The sequence below is a fragment of the Chroicocephalus ridibundus genome, chromosome 7 (assembly GCF_963924245.1).
Source record: "Chroicocephalus ridibundus chromosome 7, bChrRid1.1, whole genome shotgun sequence".
NCBI lineage: Eukaryota > Metazoa > Chordata > Aves > Charadriiformes > Laridae > Chroicocephalus > Chroicocephalus ridibundus.
The window spans coordinates 49,583,816-49,601,771 of record NC_086290.1 but is presented as its reverse complement, the minus strand read 5'-3'; the positions used below and the strand labels follow the sequence as shown (position 1 = coordinate 49,601,771).

The following is a 17,956-nucleotide window of genomic DNA, read 5'->3' as shown; positions in this document are numbered from 1 at the left end:
GCAAACCCCCAACAAACCTTGACTCTTTCTTTGTTTTGAAACTTAATTTATACAACAGGCTTAAGGTAGTCATCTTTAGTTCCCCAATCACAGCATCCTTAAATTGGTAGGATTGGAATTGTCAATATGCTTCTCACGTCTGAAGCCAAGAAGACATTCTAAAATCTGCTGCATACCCTGGGGTTGCAACCTTATTTCTGCAATAGGAAAATCTCAAGGAATTAAAAAAAATAAATAAATAAAAAAAATTTAAAAAAAGAGAGGCTGGTATTAGTGGTATTTTTGTGGAATATAAAGTAAACAAACAAGCAAGCAAGCAAACAAATAACAATGTAATTTCTGTTATACAGCTTGCCACAAAGGATGACTATTGATTTAATACACCCTAATTAAATTTTAAAAGCCGTTAATCAATTTTATCAACAATATGGTACTATTTTACTCTGCAAATCTAGGTAATTGAATTAAAATGCTTCAAATGAGGATGAATTTTCAGGTATGCAATTGATGAAATACAATTCAATTTCTAGATGTTTAAAACATAACTGACTGCAAAGTGCCTGTGAAATTCACTTTTCCTGTGCTTCCTATGCCACACATACAGACTGATGGGTTGCTTTACTGGTACCCAGCAAAATAGATGGGTAAGATCAGCTTTCACAACTGGAAATTTTTCATATTGGGTGAGGTAAAGGCGTTTCTTGGTCCCATGGCACAAGACCAGGTTAGTCAGATCTTTTCATCTTTTAATGCATTGATTTTCTATCTGGAAAATAGAGCTGACAGTAATTTGAATTGTTGATTTAGATTAAACTTTTATTCTTTACATCCAGCCTATTACAAGATAGTGGTTTGGAGCTTGGGAGGTGCTACTCTTGGGCAAGTTGTGTTAGGTCTGTGTATGGAAACCTGCAATTCCTACACTTTCTGCACCACCTAGGATTGAGCTGTGCAATTGCTACTGTTTTTCTAAAATGACACATTCTGCGCTTCTCACCTAAAAACTTACAAAGAATTGTTCTACAAAGACTGTGGCTTATGAATGGTAGACAATAAAATTGTGTTAAACTAATGGTGTGCAGTATGACTCCCCACCACTCCAGCTGTTCTTTGTAACTCCCCTTTAAAAATATTTCCTGAGATCTTAAGTAGAGTAAATACATCACCGAGTGATAATTTTTTTACTCTCTGATAGCGTATCTTCTGTATCTCATCTTTTTCCACCTAGTGTAAGAGGAAAAAAGCCTGTTTTACATGTGAAGCAGCACATTTCTAAAAGATGACAGGGGCAATTTCCTGTTGATTCCCTCAGCTGCTGTCTCTGTTCTCCTGTCACAGTGTCTACACTGAGCAGAACTGAGAGACTAGAATAATGTTTTTGGTTAAGTTTAACATACATTTGTGGAGTAAGCTAATTAATAGAATCATAGAGTATCTCAAGTTGGAAGGAACCCATAAGGATCATCAAGTCTAACTCCCTGCTCCCCTCAGGACTACCTAAGACTAAACTATATGACTAAGAGTGTTGTCCAGTTGTGCTATTGTATTTCACTCTAATTTGAAACAAGCAAGCTACAGCATATTTATGCTTCCAGAAAATGTCATCTCTCAACTGCAGCGCCTTTTGATGTAAGTACCTTTTGATTCTTTGCAAAGACGACTCTAAAGGGTTACCCATCTGAAGAAACTGGACTTACAGCAGTAAAATGGAGAGCAGAATCTGTCCTAGTAGCTTTTAGCAGAGACTTACTGGATGGAAGGGATGGTCAGTCACTGGCTACTTCCACAATTGTGCATTGGGCAGCCTCGTCTTTGGTGCCACCATTGCAATTCTAAAGCCCTAGGATTCACAGTAGCTTTTGTTGCACTACCTGGAATGCATCTTTTCTGTTCTCTTGTGTGCAAGCAGCTGCTATGAAGGCTTAACTCAATGACAGTGTTTCTTCTTCTGTTTTGAGAAAGTTTGGTTTGGTTTTGAGTGGACTGTTCAGAAGGGCTAGCTTTTCCAAGTGCACTGAGCTCCCATAAATCGTATCGGGCATTCAAGAGCATTAAGCACTTATGAAAATGCCTTTGTCCTTGTCCCAGGCCTCTTGAATCTCTGGTTAGACTAACGTGATGCAGCACAGGGTAAGACAACACCAGACTGGCAGCTGCTACAGAAATTTACCCTAATCTCACCCCATAGTAGAAGGTAGGGATAGGGAAGTGAATGAGAAAGTAATTACTAATTTCTTACCTAACAGGGCATAAGCAGTTCTTAATTTGGCTGTGGAACAGTATTGCTTTATGTTTCCATCAAATTAAGAGTCTAACCAGTCAGGTATTATGGAGAAACAGTAACATGAGAGAGAAGTAATTGATCAACTTCAGGAGATTTGTCTTCATCAAAGGGTTGTTGCTAAGTAAGTGCAGATCCTAAGCGTAAGAGGAGAGTTTAGCTACATCACTCTCCAGATGGATGTTTTTGCAGAAGGAGAAAGACTTTGTAACCTGGAAACCATTTATTGTTGCTCATAAAATAAAATTCATCTTGGTTTAAGTCAATAATACAGCTTGTACGGTGTTTAAATCTGTACATATGGTGCTCGGTTAGGAGTAAAACAGAGCCTGCAGCTCCCCGTGCGATGTTTAAATACACTTTTGGCAAGGAAAACTGCCAAGGTGCTAGAAATCAGCCCTGAGTTAACTGCAAAGTATGGCAGGAAGGCAGCTGTTAATCTCATTTTTAAGGTCAGTTTTTTCAGGCAAGATTGGCATGTATTTTTTTTCTCTCTCTTGTTTTCTTTCCTTGTATATTTGTATAATTTCCTTCTATGATAATGTGAAATACATATATTTCCTTCTTACTTGATCCTTTCCTGTGTGTGAAACCCGTAGAGATAGAATCAACTAATTTCTTTTCAGCCTAATTATATGGGGGTCTTAATTGTTTTGTTGAATTTTGCATTCCTAATATTTAAAAAAAATAAAAAAGTTGTATTTGATGATTAGGTCAAGAGAATAAAGAGATAATGTTACAGATATGCCAACCTGGCTGTGAAGTAGCATTTGCCACTTAAATGGGAATGGTTGGTTTTTCGCATTGAACAGTTTAGACTTTTTGTTAAGATACTTGTCAGTTGTGATGTGAATACTAACCTGTAGTATCTGGAATTATGAGCTGTGTTGAGTTGGATCCATTAAACTCCTACAGGAAAGTAGTGTTTCTGTGCAGGACCGGGTGCACACTGAGATGTTCTTAGCATGCTCTTAATCCGCCCTCATCTTTCATTGTCTCACTGATTCAGTCTCCTTTGCTCCGTCTGCATCTGAAAGGTTCTCCAACATTTATGCAATGGTCAAAACACGCTATATAAGAGAAAAACCTCTATGCTGTCATGATTCTGCTTTCAGTATAGTGATTTTTACCTTGTACTAGAGTTTCTCTCTCTCCTCTGAAGGCTGCCTTGACTAATTTTGTCCACCGTGAATGTTCTGTGTAAACAAACTGCTCTCTTCCTTTCCCCCAGTAGCATGTGATCTCCCTCTCCTTGTCATGTCCTCCTAGAGTCATATAATTAATTAAAGGCTGTTTGTACATAGCTGACTGTAGTGTTTACGCTGCTATTAAATTTATTGCAATAGCATCTGCCACTGCCTAATAATGTGAAGAATGGCAAACAGAAAATTTGGCTTATTGGAGTGAGCAGTGGAAAGGAAGGATGAAAACTAGAATAGTTAACTGTTTCAAAACACATCAGATGGCTCGTGTAAAGAACAGATTTACTTCTAGCAGCAGGTTTTAGAGAGAAGCAGTGAATTGGATTTCTGCAAATCATCCATGGTAACAGTTTATATGAGGGCAGGTTACCAGTGTTCTGCAACTGCTGTCATTTAGTTTTTGATGCTGTATGTTCTAGAATACAGCTCAGCACATGCATGCAAAATGGAGGAAGCTTAAGCTAGCCACTAAAGTATTTTTGAGCTGAGTCTTGATGCAGAGAGTATTGCTTTCCTTGGAGTCCCTCCACAGATTCCCTTTGCCTTTTTCAACCCGTATTAAGATCCAGTCCACATGCTGAAATCAGCATGTGTTCTTCATCAGTTTCACTGGGCCTAGAGTCTCCCTGGCTGCCATTCCCATCCAGAGGGTTGTACCATCTGTAGCTATATTACCTCCTTTCCTCTCCCCCTACTTTCTCAAGTTTGACAGAATTGTGCTCACACCGGTGTTACGTTTGCCATGGCATTACAAAAAAAAAAAAAGACAAGAAAAACACCTGATTTTTCTACTCAAAAGTTAAATTTCACTGTATTCTTGCTGGGGTGAAAGCCACGTTCTAAAGTGGAGCATGAGCATTGTTTGTTCTGGTGGTATGGTTATGTTGTCAAATGAATTCAGATGATTAGAACAGAGAAAGTCGTGCATACCATAAAACCTCCTGGCACTCTGGTAGCTGATGTTGCAAGACTGGGAGGAAGGCAGAGGAGGCCCCCCTGATACCCCACTGGTGCTGAGGCACATAACTCTGCTCTGCTGTCGTCTGATGCTGATCCCATGAGCGAGGTAATCCCAGGGAGAGCAAAACAAGAAAAGCAACTGTACAAAATGCCCTCTGACACCTCAGGAGCACAGGTCTGCGAAGATACATGTGTGTGTAATCACTATGTACCAGAACGTGACACTAAAGGTAACTTTGTGAATCTCATTTTCACCTGCAGTTGCTTTCTCTGGTGAAGAGACACCTTAATTTCTCCTGGTGTTACCAATCCTTAGTGGTATTCTGTTTTCACCACTGCCCAAAAAAGTGCTCACTATTTTTTTTTGTAGCACTGCAATAGCTAGAGTAATTGCATATCATCTTTTAATTCCAGGCCAGAGAAGTGGCAATTTTTTGCAGATTCTGTGGAAATTACCATGTGATGAAAATATCTGGATCCCTCTGTTGAGCTTACTTAACACGCCTTTAGAGCATAGAGTTCCTACTTGCCTGAATTTCACTAGCATGATTTCTTTTGATCAAGTTCTTTGAATTGATGAGACTCCTCATAAACCAAGCTGTCTTCATGAATTTGTCTATAACTGGAGGACTAGCATCTCAGCCCTTTAGTAGTCTGGTTATCAAGGACCATAGTTACACAGATGAAGTAGAGTGCCCTCAAGTGGTTGATCAAGCACGACATTTTCCCATTGAGTTTTTTTTTCCCAAGTTTTTCCCATCATATCAGAGTAAATGTCTTCAGAAGGGTAATTTAAAATATGCCAGGTCTGCATTTCAGTCTAGGTTCATATTCCTTGGACCTCTTGAGGGGTGACAGCCAACATGGCTTCACTAGAGGCAAATTGTGTCTGTGGCCATCTATGATGAGTTTACAGCATTGGTGGATAAGGGAAGAAGAACTGACATCATCTGCCTGGGCTTGTGGAAAGCATTTGATACTGTCGCACACAACATCCTTGTTCCTAAATTGGAGAGGCTTTGATGGATGGACCACTCGGTGGATAAGGAATTGGCTGGATGGTTGCATTCAAAGAGTGAAGTCAAAAAAAGGCTGCACTCAGAGAGTTGCAGTCGAGCAATGGCTCAGTGTCCAAGTGGAGACCAGTGACGAGTGGTGTTCCTCAAGGGTCGGTAGTGGTGGTCCTCAAGGATCGGTCATTTCTTTAGTGGTGCAATGGTATTAAAGGTGTTTAAGCTCCATGGTAGAAAATGGTAGAAATGACCCGAGTGGTGTAGGACGCCTTTATCCATATGGACAAACTAAATGAAAGGCCCTTCCATTCCCATATCCTTGTGTTTCTATGTTTTAGGTTTTTGTATTTAGAGCTGAGAAAATCCATTTGTATTGCAGCTTTCCTTGGACAGGTGGACTGTGGGAGGGAATGGAAGGACAGAGACATTCTTGAAAACACTGCTAATTAAATATTTGGAATAAGAATCTATTTTGTGTTGCTAGATAAGTTATACTAATTCTTAAGGTAAGTTATACTAATTCTTAGTTATTTAAAGATTCAGTGGCTAATACTACAAGTAACCAAATAGATGCCTAGCTACAGTTTCATCGCTTATGATGCCTTCTTGAAATGAAGAGTAAAATCTGGCTTCTAGACTAACCATTTTGATGACTAGATTAGGGCAGTTTTCAAGCGTGTCATATGCTGAGCTATGGCCACTGAAGCCAATGGGAGTTTTAGAAATCAGCATCGTGGTCAATTGCAAAATATTTACTGCGTTACAGTAGAAAAAGTAAAGAGCTTGATGTTCATGTAAAGCAATCCTGTTTCACATTGTGGGTTTTTTCCTCTTGCAGGTGAAGAGTCTGCATTTTGCTCATCTGGCTTTCTGCAAGAAAAACAACGTGAGTTGAAGTTCTCATTTGTCTTTGTACTGAGGCTGTTCAACAGCTAGAGATAATAACGGAATAGAAATGTTAACCAGCACAGGTCTGCTGTTTTGTTGAGAAGGGAGATGGGTGTGGAGGGACCGGGATTCTTTTGAGTTTTGTTTTAAGTTTATTTATTTTGAATGTGGATTATGTAAATGTACCAAGAAAGCGCCTGGAACATTATTTAACAAAACAGATAGCACCTTATAGCATTGGCTAGAGTGGCAGAGGTGGAGTATTGGAGGGTGAAGCTGCTGGTATACGTGACAGCTCATACAGGACAGTACGACATGACTCGATATGGAGCGTAGAAGCCTTCAGTGCTTTGTGTTCTGGACTTCCTTGTCCCATCTCTGCTTAAAGAGGTGCGACGGGTGTTGCTGTTAAAGTTTGAGTGGTATAGGACTGAAAAGTTGTACCGTTGCATTAGGCATTGCTAGGGTTCCTTTGCTGCTGGTGCCCCACTTTCAGGAGTGTATTCACTTGTCACTGTGCTGTTGATCTTTCTGTGTTTTTGCATTGCTCTGCTTACTAAAGAAAGCAAATTGGCTTTATAGAAATGAGTGGTGTTAATGAGGGTGTTTTCTTTCATCACAGTTCTCTCTGGGAACAATTGTCCATTGCGCTCATTGAGTTCATAGTGAAACAGCTGCTTGCTATTCCTGCAGCTATGTTCATAAGCACATTCTGTTGCTCTGTGCCAGCCCCTTCCCCTTTGGAAATCATGCTTTGCCCAGCTCATCTGGCCTGGTCTGAGAGCTGGAGCTGATGTGCACTTAAGAGTCTAGATCCTCGGCTAAACCCTGCGTGTTACTTCTACTGCAGAGCTCCATAGTGGTCACGTAGGAGATCTGGTAGCGTGTGTGTGTAAGGCTCATTCAGTGAAGAAACCGTGGGGGAATTAACACAGGCACAATCTCCTGCTGTGGCTTCCAGAACAGGATTGGGTTCAGTGATGCGTGCCATTATTTTCCTTTAAACAGTGCAGTTTGCGAAACTGCATCTGCAGTGTATTACAATATTCTTTATCATTTGTTAATAGAAAGCATATGTTACAGCCTTCATGTGAACATATTTCTCATGACGGATTTGTCATTATAAACGGCTAGTAATAGCACAGCAGATGGCAAGAAACGGCATAATTTCTCATGGGAGTGTGATAATGGAAATAACAGTTTTCTTTGGGGACTGTCACCACCTCATGCTTTGTACCTAAAGCAAGTTCTCTTGCTTTTATTCTAAATTCCTCCCTAATTAACATGGCAAAATATTAGGGATGTTTGAAATGGTCTGGAAGAAAAAAAAAGGACCTGGCTTGATCCTTAGTACAGGTTTGAACTGTAGAATTTTGGGAATGATGGTGCGAATTCTTTTCTCCTAGATTCAGGGTACTTATTTACTTACTTTCTTGCCACAGAATGAACTGATGCTTTTCATGGCTGATTTGGGGTGTTGAATCACTGAGCTTTTCCTTTCACCTGGCTCTCCCGTCATGCTGATGGCTGATCTTGAGACCTGATGTACTTCACATGAAGAGACTGTTTGGGCAATGAGTTATTTCAGGCAAGGCTATAGACACACAGCTTTGTCAAAGCCTGAATTACAACTCCTGAGCAGATCTTATATTAAAATGTTGAGAAATTACCCTGGGGAGGAAATGGGAAATTGAACAGTTATAAAATTGCCACTACTACCACCTACCCATGACTGACCAGTTAGTCTGGGTGCATGCAGAGGACCTGACCTTCTTGGGCAATGGGACTTCAGCATATTCTCCTTTTCCTATGTCTCCTCTCGAGACTTGAGAAGCCTAGCGGACTCTGTAGATGATGTGTTTGCAGGTTAATTAAAAAACAAGATGAAACAAATGAACAGAAAGTTTTTAATCTTATTCCACCCTGACCTTTCCTGACTGCACTGCTAGCTGGTACAATGTAAGCTATTACAACCCACCGGTTTCCGACTCTGTATGGGATTTGAGTACCTTTTTTGTTACTGTAATTTACGTAATGATACAATTAGCATAAATTGGTATAATGATGGTATGAATCAAGACAGCTGGAAAAATCTGTAAAGTGTTGATAATGTCATCAGAGAGGTTCAGTCCAGCAAAACCATGTTATTATTTTACCTCATTAAAGCCCTTCCAGTAAATAGTAAACCACATAATTTCTCTGTAATCAGTTTCATTTCAGTGCCTAATTAAATTTCTGTAATTTTCTGTAGTAGGTCATGCTGTCCGTGTCTCCTACAGAGCTTTAGCTGCTGAATAGTCTTACCCTTTATATTGTCATCGTGACAGAGAAGGTCCCCCAGTTATTTAAGTCTCTGGTATTTAACCTAAACAATAAAGCTGAACCTATGTAGACCCAACATCTGATTATCTCCCAAAGTATATGATCCGCACAGCTCTTGAAATAAAGGCATGTGTTGATCCCCTTACACATGCCACATGCTGACGCACAGCCTCCTGTCCTCCCCCACTGTGGCACTGCTTTGAATTCAGGCAGGTTTGTTTCTTTGGGCAGCACAATGCTGAAGATCTATCCATTGAAATTCCTCACTGGTGCTGCAAATCAGAAAAAAAAAAACCACCTGGCTCCCCTTGCCTTTTTATTTCCTTTCTTTTTTTTTTCTTTTTCTTTTTTCCTTTTCAGATGTTCTCATTCTTTTTATGTTAAAACTGTACTTCTAGGTGTAGTTTTTCAAAACAAGACACTATAGGTTCTAACATTTCTGCAGCCTGAACTTTTGGCAGTGTAGGAGTGTTCAGAAGACAGTTGAACTGTGCACATTGGAAAGTCTTAAAGAAAAGGATACCTTGTATGCTTCCATAGACTGATCTGTGCGTCATCGTTTCTATAATCTCTAATACTGCAAGTTGATATTGTGCTTTTTTCTTTGTTTCTCTCAGCCGAAGTGAGAAAGCAGTTTTGAAAGAAACCCAGCTTTATGATAGAGGGCTACTTTAACATTAGAATAGAAATTGTGATTAAAACAATGACTAGAATCCTGGTGTCCAGTTATCTATTGACATTTGTGTGTGTGTGAAGCAAGGAACTATCCTGCAACCTGGGATTTGATGCATTAGGGAAAAAGAAACCAACCTCTCCGCTTTTAAAAGCATATCTTTAAACAAGATTTTCAAAGGAACGGCTCACAAGTAATCCCAGGAAGTGTTTTGCCCAGTGCGTTGCCCATAGATGACCAAAGAGGTTTGTGAGCATGTGATGAGGAGCGCGGGTTTCCTGTTTCAGTGTTCTCTTAAAGATAAATATTGTGGTTCACCGTAAGGTGGTGCCTTATGGCCCTGAAAAATCATTTTTCGTGACACAAAGCTAATGTTTCTGCGGTACTGGTTCTGTTGTGAGCTTAGGTGTTAAAAAACTGACACTTTTTCATATGATGGCCTTCAGAAAAAAGTGAGTCTTCTGAACAGGCTGTTGGAAACAACACTTTTAGTTAGGAGCAGCGTTAAATTGCAGACACTTCCAGAAAGCAGTTGCATTTGGTGGAAGTTCAGGCTTTCAATCTGCGTGTTGTTGTTGGGTTTGTTTGCTGGTGTTTTGGTTTTTGTTGTTGTATTGTTTTGTTTTATACAAGTATTAAATGACTAATCCTGTGAACCCTTGCCTGCCAGAAAGGCAAGAGTAATTACGTGGCTTTTAAATATGGAGAAATGTAGCCACAGAGGTTAAGTACATTTCTAGTGGCTACAAGGGATGATAGTGGTAGAATCTGCTGTGGAATTAGCTCTCAGTCCTCGTAGAAGAGTACAAGAGTGTTTGAACTATGTTTTGGACTAAATTCAGTGCTTTTAGAATAACCTGGCCAGACCCTGCTTAATCAGTGTTCTTGGTGAGGTGAAAATTACAGTCCGCTCTGGCAGGGTCTGGCAGGCTGCCTATAAACATACGTCAAATGGAGCGGAACCACAAACAGGGCATGAGCGCAGAATGCCAAAAAGAAAAGTAAACTGAGTCATCTATAGCACTGTGTGATGCATTTATTTTCTTCTGAGGTGCTGAAAGAAACAGAGGAAAATGTGTTTAAATCCAGAAAGCTGTTAGTGAACTTTGCTTTTATTATTTAGTGCAATCCTCTCTCATTCACTCCTAAAACATGCATCTGTCATGGAGGGAGGAAGGCCTCCCAGTTTTTCTCGGAACAGCTAACCCGTGTGAGATGACTAGAATTTTAAGGCTGCAACGCTGCAGTCAGCTGAAGCTTTAAACTGCAAATTTCTGGTGTTGACAATCTGAAGGGTTTCAAAGCTTCCTGCTCCCCCCATGAGAGAGAGGAGGACGTGCTACAGAGATAGGAGGATTCACATCTTGTATGGAATTTCACCGCTGTCTCTAAGAAGGAAAAAGCACATTGTCCTTCCCCAAAGGACTGACCTTCATCACTTCATCTGAAGTAATTCCCCTTCAGTGAGATGTTGCAATATTTAATTTCTCTATTTAAGTCCACTGAGGTATAGGAATAAAAGGTGCTATCTAAAGACAGCCTGGCACTTTTAGCCCGTAATTTTTTTCTTTTAAACGAAAGACTGGCATAGTTTGACCATGTCATAGTTCTCATAAAGAACTTTTGCTGGTCTCTGTTGCGTCTTACTATGTGAGAGTGGTTATATTTAGGGAGAGGTTGAGACACTGGACTCAGCAGTAAATCGTGGCAATTTTGCCATTTTCGCATGTTTTAATAAATGACAGCTAATTTGTAGCTTTTTAACATTCCCTGTCTTAAAAGGAAATTAATATTCTGGAGAACAATCGCATATAAGGTAAAGAAGCAAGCATCGTGAAATAAGTGGGAAGACTCATGAATTGGAGCACATTGAGCAGATAAAGCAGAATGTATCTCTACTGGTCTGGTTATCACTAGAGTTTGTATTTCAAAAGAAACTGATTTGTTTTGCATGGGTCAGTATTGGTTGGTTCATAGATTGCTAGCAAACTAAACAAATAAACTCAATTTGTCAATGGTTTAGGTGTTAAAGTCTTCTTCTCAGGTTTACTTTTAGATGTTATCTGTTTCCTGTCTTAAGTAAAAAGTCACTGCTAGGAAACTGAGATGGTGGCAGAAGCAGTCACATCACACGTGTTTTAAATTCTGAATGGAAAACCATCAGATTTCAGTTTTGCGACTCTCTTTTTAACGCCTTTTAAAAAAAGCCAGCTGTGTGCTGTAAAACTGGAGTTTTCATAATACTGCTAGAAAGTCAAAGAGAGCATCCTACCAAATATCTGGTTTGTGGCTTACAGTGGCCATCGGGTACTAATCTTTAAAGAACTGTTATGTTTTGAAGGCCAAGAAAACCTAAATAATTGTGTTCCAATGTCTTCTAATTCAGAGAATGACTGAGGTTTGAAGGGACTTCTGGAGATTTTATAGCCCAGCTCCTCTGCTCAAAGTAGAGTCATTTAGAGCAAATTGCTTAGGACTGCATCCAGTTGGGTTTTGAATATCTCCGAGGATGGAGACTCCATAACTCGTTTGGGCAACCCATTCTAGTGTTTAACCACTCTCACAGTAAAAAAGTTCTTTCCTGTATTTAACTGGAATTTCCTGTATTTCACTTTGTGCACGTTGTCTCTTGTCCTTTCACTGACTGTCGTGAAGAGGACTCTGGTTCCATCTTCTTTACTTGCTCATGTCAGGGATAGACATTGATGAGATTTCCCCCACATACCATAAGTCGTCTGTTCTCAAGGACAAACGGTCCTGTGTCTCCTAGCCTCTTCTCATGTCAGGTGCTCCTGTCCCTTAATCATCTTTGTCTCCCTTTGCTGGTCGTGGTCCAGTGAGTCCATGTCTTGCTTATACTAAGGGGCCCAGAACTGGACACAGAAGCGCAGATGTCATCTCAGCAGTGCTGAGTAGAAGGGAATGATCACCTCCCTTGACCTACGCTCTTCCTAATGCAGTCCAGGGTGCAGTTAGCACTTTGCTGCAAGGGTACATTGCTGGGTCCAGGTCAATTTGTTGTCCATCAGGATACTCGGGTCCTTTTCTGCAAAGCTGCTTTCCAGATGGTTGGCCCCCATCCTGTGCTGTGAAGTGGGGTTATTCCTCCTCAGAGGCAGGACTTTGCATTTCAGTTGGTTGAACTTCATGAGATTCCTTTTGACCCATTTCTCCAGCCTGTTGAGATCCTTCTGAATAGCAGCACAACCATCTGGTGTTTCAGCTACTCCCCACAGTTTTGTATTGTCTGCAAGCTTCCTGAAAGTACACTCTGTCCCATCATCTAGGTCATTAATAAAGATGCTAAACAGGACTGGAATCAGTAGTGACCCCTTGGGATACACCACTATTCACTGTCTTCCAGCTGGAGAGTTTGTGCTGCTGATCACAACCCTTTAAACCTGGTGATTCAGCCAGTTTTCAGTCCATCTCACTGTCCCCTTAAGTAGCCTGCACTTTCTCAGTTTCTCTGAGGATGTTATGAGAGACAGCGTTGAAAGCCCTACTAAGGTTGAGAGAAACGACATCCAATGCTCTCCCTTCATCCATCAAGCCAGTCGTCTCCTCTCAGAAGGCTATCATGTTGGTTAGGCATGATTTTCCCTTTGTAAATCCATGCTGTCTACTAGCAGTCATTTTCTTGTCCTTGTGTTTGCAAACAAAGCACAATGGCCAGTAGAATATCTCTTAGAGACAGCAGCAAATTCTCTTGACCTGAGAAATCAGTGTTCCAGGATCTGATTGCAAAACCCTGTAAGCTAAAGTGTGAGTAGGTGGGCTTTGGTGTGTTTTTACCAAAGCTTTGCTTCTCTTCTGATGTAGGCATCTCATAAGTGCTATAAGAGACAGGAGTATGGAACATTCCTTTAATTTGTAAGGAAGAGATTGGCCCCATGTATAAATGTGATAGTGAAGCTGACAACAGTGCTAATCAAATTTCATCCTACAGCTGTTTCCTAGGTAACTATCACATGCAGCTGTAGAAAAAAGACTGCATTATGAAGATCCTGTAGCAATTCTCTTCAATGACTGAAGAAACACAGTGCAAAAAAACAAACCCAAAGTGGATACTGCTATATCATCATGTTTTTTATCCTCAAGGACAGAGAATATTTGTTCAGAGGGCAAGCCTTTTCATATTCAGCTGTAGAAGTTTTATAGAGTAGAATAGAGTATTTTCCTGTTGGAAGGGACCTACAACAACCATGTAGTTCAACTGCCTGACCGCTTCAGGGATGACCAAAAGTTAAGGCGTATTACTAAGTGCATTGTCCAGATGCCTCCTAAACACTGATAGACGTGGCGCATCAACCACCTCTCTAGGAAGCCTGTTCCAGGGTTTGACCACTCTCCCTACAAAGAAATGCTTCTTAAGTTTTGCTTCCCAAGGCCAGCCAGTGGACAGTCTCATGGTCTTAAAGTTGATATTGTGAATGTTCCGCCACTTACAGCAGTTTGCTGTCCAGACGGTCTACCTAAGAAGTAGTCACAAGTGGGTCTTTGAGTCTGTGTGGTGGCCCTGGTTTCGTCCATTCGTCATGCTGTGAAGTCAATGCAGGGAATTCCGTTGTGTGTTCATTATAAAATAACAGAGGATGTTACATGTACGATCCTGTTGTGAAAAGGTATTAGCAAAGCCTCTCTGCAATGGCACTTCATATTTTTCAGGTTACAGGGCTTTTTGAGGAGAAACTATCTTTGGCTCTATCATCTGTTACTCCTATTTTGCATCCTGGTAATCGAGCACTGCAGTTACCTCTGGGAGTTTCCCAGGTAGTCACAGAAGTGTGTGGAAGAGCTGGATCCTTTGGAGAAAGGTCTACGGAGAAAGGTCTTTGGAGAAAGTTCACTTGCCTATATATAGATGTTTAGCGCTATTTAAGACATACCAGAGTATCTAAGATATCCGTATAGGAGGGGCAGAGATGATGCAGAACCTCAGGTGACCTTTGCTGCTGCTCCAGAAAGGCACAAATGACCAACAGCAGCAGTACTGGTACCACATACCTCTGTATAAGGACCTGAATCCTGTTCTAAGTGTTGCTGTTAAGAATGGAAGAGCCCCTAATATGTAGGGCTGCATGAAACTTATCTATTGTTCTGTTTGTCCACAGGATTTTCTGTGAACAGATCTTTCTGTCTTGAAACTAGAAATGTGCCTTACCTCCATAGATGTCTGTAAAATATGAGGCAGCCAAATATTTATACGATCGATTATGTCTCTTTTCCTTTCAGGTGAATTATATAGATCCTCTTTAAAGAAACAAAGGTTCCCGGCACAAGGCAGTATTGAAATACAGGAGGACAATGAGGTGAGATTTTTTTCCAAAATAAGCTGTGCTGATTTCCAAGGAGTAGACATGTAGAAATACTCTCATGTTGTATTATGGAATTATAAATCCATTTGGTGGCTTAGTGTGTCTTTCCCTTATTCAGTACGTGCACATGCAATCACTGAAAATCATCACAAGCTTTTTAGACATTGCATAATTAACTTAGGTGGAAATATGACCCAGTTCTCTGAACAAAAACTGTTATGTCTACTTAGTACTTCAGTGGAAATGCAGGTTTTGTGAAGCAGATTCAGCAGCAGTCATGAAATTGATAGTAACAGAATTGCTTTTTTTTTTTTTACAAGCAGCGAAGAATCTACACAAGTTGTGTTCCTTCCAGTTAACTGATTACGGTCTTCTGTCCACACTCAGGACAGGCAACGGAAATGTGTACTTCTTCATTTTTTAAGAATTCCAATCCTACAGTCCCCTGAAAATGTTGACAGCCTTTGATTGACTTCAGATGTCCTTTTGATTGGCCCTTGAGCCCCTTGTTTCAGTCACGGCTGAACTACTGCTGAGAGGCAAATTGATTTCATTCCTTTTGAGTCCTCCTGTAAAGGGTATCAGTTAAATCCAGCTGAGAGATTTTGCGTGACGGTGACTATAGCAGTGTTGACCCGCTTGAATTTTTCACTCTGTTTTGAAGCTCCCAGTTCTACCAACCCATGAGCAGTGCCACTTATTCACAAGCTGGCATTGGCTGTCAAAGGAGCTACTCTTAGCTTTTAAAAGGAATCAAATTTCTCTTCTGAATAACTGGAACAGGACCATATAGAGAGGGAAATTCTAAATTAGAGAAAGGAAAAGGGGAACCTTAAAAATTCTTATAAGATCCAGTAGTTAAGCGGATATAAGACAGGTCAGCAAAATGACTTCACAACGAATACTTCTTCTGGATACTAAGAATCATGGTCCGAACAGAGATACTGGCTTTATGGAACAAAGTTGAAGTCTCTCATTTTCAACAACTTCTCTGTCACCGTTATACAGGTGCTAAAGTTACCAATTTCTTTGCTTTGTCCATGTCAACAACATTTCCACCTTTATCCCTCACTAAACTACAGCCTGAAATGTGTGTGTGTTTACTTGTCAGCTTTTCTGATGATTCTTGTTAAACTCAGAGCAATTCTTCTCATTTTATATTTACTGTTGAAGACCATGACTTTAATGCCAGAATTTAAGAATAAAATGTCCAGAACTTTGCCTGATTCTCAGTAAATCACCCAATCTAGCAATTAACAGTCCTCCAACAAATACAAGAAATGTTACTGTTATTTTTATTTTGTGTTCGTATTTAGTCAGGAACTAGAAGTCTCCAGGAATCATATAATCCAAAGCAAAGAAGAAAATGGCAGTCAAGATTTAAAACCAAAAAATCTCCTGATCCTTTAGAGTATTACTGAGCTCTTTGAGGGTATATAACTCTCAAGGGGTAAAGAAGAAAAAAAAGTGGAGTTTTGAGACATTCAAAATATTTTTCCAGTCTCAAGTAGATAACACCTTGTTTATTCTATGGAGCACACAGATTATTGTCTGTGTAGGCACGTATTCACATATTCATAAATGTATTTGAGAGGTTTATGGATATCAGCAATGACACATTTTTTTACCTTTTCAGTAAATGTCTGTGTAAGTTTGCCCCATTTTTCACTTTAATAAAAAGTTGCCATTCTCAAAAAGGTGAGATAACTGTATCGTCTGCTTTTGCTGGATGTTTTCATTGGCAGAGAAATTTATCTTTTTAGAACCTGTGATGATTTGACTAAGGACCTTTCCCATAAATGCAGCAGCCTTGTTCACATTACTTAGACAAGACGTTTGCTGAGGCTGTCTGTGGATGTTGGAATTCTTCTTCAGTCTCAATGTATTTAAAATAGCTTTTGATGTACACAAAGCTGTTTATAATCTTTGTTGATCTGAAATCTACGTCTGTGCTGCAGGGGTTTTCTGGCAGAGCACATGTCATGAGCTCTGCCTGGTTCAGACATACTTGAATTAAATGGAACACGGGGTGCACACACACACACACACACCGCGCCCCCCCCAGTCAAGGCAAACATCACAAGAACATCACAGTGGGGGTCGGAGGAAAAAAAAAAAAATCACTGCTAACTGCTTGTGAACATTCACAACAAGTATACCAACACTGTCTGTAAAAATGCTTCCTCCCTTCTTATTCCCTGTTTTTCTCACAGGAAGGAGTTCAACACCAAAACTGCAAAACTCATGTGCTAATTTTGATCCTACACGGGGGGAACATCTTAGACACTGGAGGTGGGGACCACAGCAGCAAGCTGGCAGACATCAACACCTTCAGCTCTGTGTTTGAGAAAGTGACCCGCGCCCATTTCCCTGCTGCGTTGGGCCACATCTTAATCAGACTTGTTCCCTGCCCGGCAGTCTGTTCAGCAGCTTTCTCTCTTGTTTCCAAGTAAGTTGATTTGCATTTTTTAATGTTTGGCTTTGCAGTGCAGTTTTGAATGGCTTTCTGTGACCTGTCTTTTTCATAACGAAATGTTGCGAATCCTTCTTAATTTTTTGCTTACTGTAAGACTTGGGGCAATCTTTCATCCTTTTCTAAGTGAATGTATTTGTTCAAAAAAAAACTCCACAAAAAACACCACAACCGGAAAACCCAAATCCATGGTGGACTGCAGCCTATTGTCCACATGCACCCAAAAGAAAAAAAAAATCCAGAAGAAATCTGGACAGAAGAAGAAAACTGTGGTAACTGTTAACTTTTCCTTTCCCTCCCAAATCTGACCCCAAAAAAACAGTAGTCAACTCTTCTCTTATTTTAAAATGGAAACAGCTAGATCTGCCTGCAGATATGCCACTGACATTTGTCTTTTATTATCTGTTCATTATTTGGCCATTGTAGGGACAGGATGTTATATAAAACCTTCCTAAAAGTTTTAGTATTTCCTGTTTTAGAAACAAAAATGGCATACTGCTAACATTGGTTTAGGAATAAAGTGGAGATCGTGAAGCATGACTGAGAAACTCAGACTGATTTGAGTCTATTCTGAGTCAATTCTGCTTTGCACTGAAAACTGAGAACAGAAAGAATTATCTAAAACAGGAGTGATTTAACACATCTTCTTGGTAAGAGAGAATTTACAAATGAACATGGTTTTTACATTTTAAGATGACAAAACTTTAGTATTGTTCATTCCCAATAGCAGCTACTGCGCTTTGTGTCGTGCAGCGTTTTGTGGTAGACCACTGATTTATCATCATTAACCTATGAGAATGCCATGTATAGAAGTGTCTTGAATGGG

The 17,956-nt window shown here is 40.2% G+C and overlaps 1 protein-coding gene across 3 annotated transcripts in view; it reads left to right on the top strand.

The window, feature by feature from the left end:
• Positions 1-17,956, top strand: part of PITPNM3 (PITPNM family member 3) — a 92,815-nt gene that overhangs the window by 38,504 nt on the left and 36,355 nt on the right. For all 3 annotated transcript variants that reach the window (XM_063340611.1, XM_063340610.1, XM_063340609.1), the window contains 3 exons: positions 6,295-6,342; positions 14,575-14,651; positions 16,871-17,106. In XM_063340611.1, the coding sequence (XP_063196681.1) occupies positions 6,295-6,342; positions 14,575-14,651; positions 16,871-17,106 (361 nt within the window). The remainder of the gene's footprint in view (positions 1-6,294; positions 6,343-14,574; positions 14,652-16,870; positions 17,107-17,956) is intronic.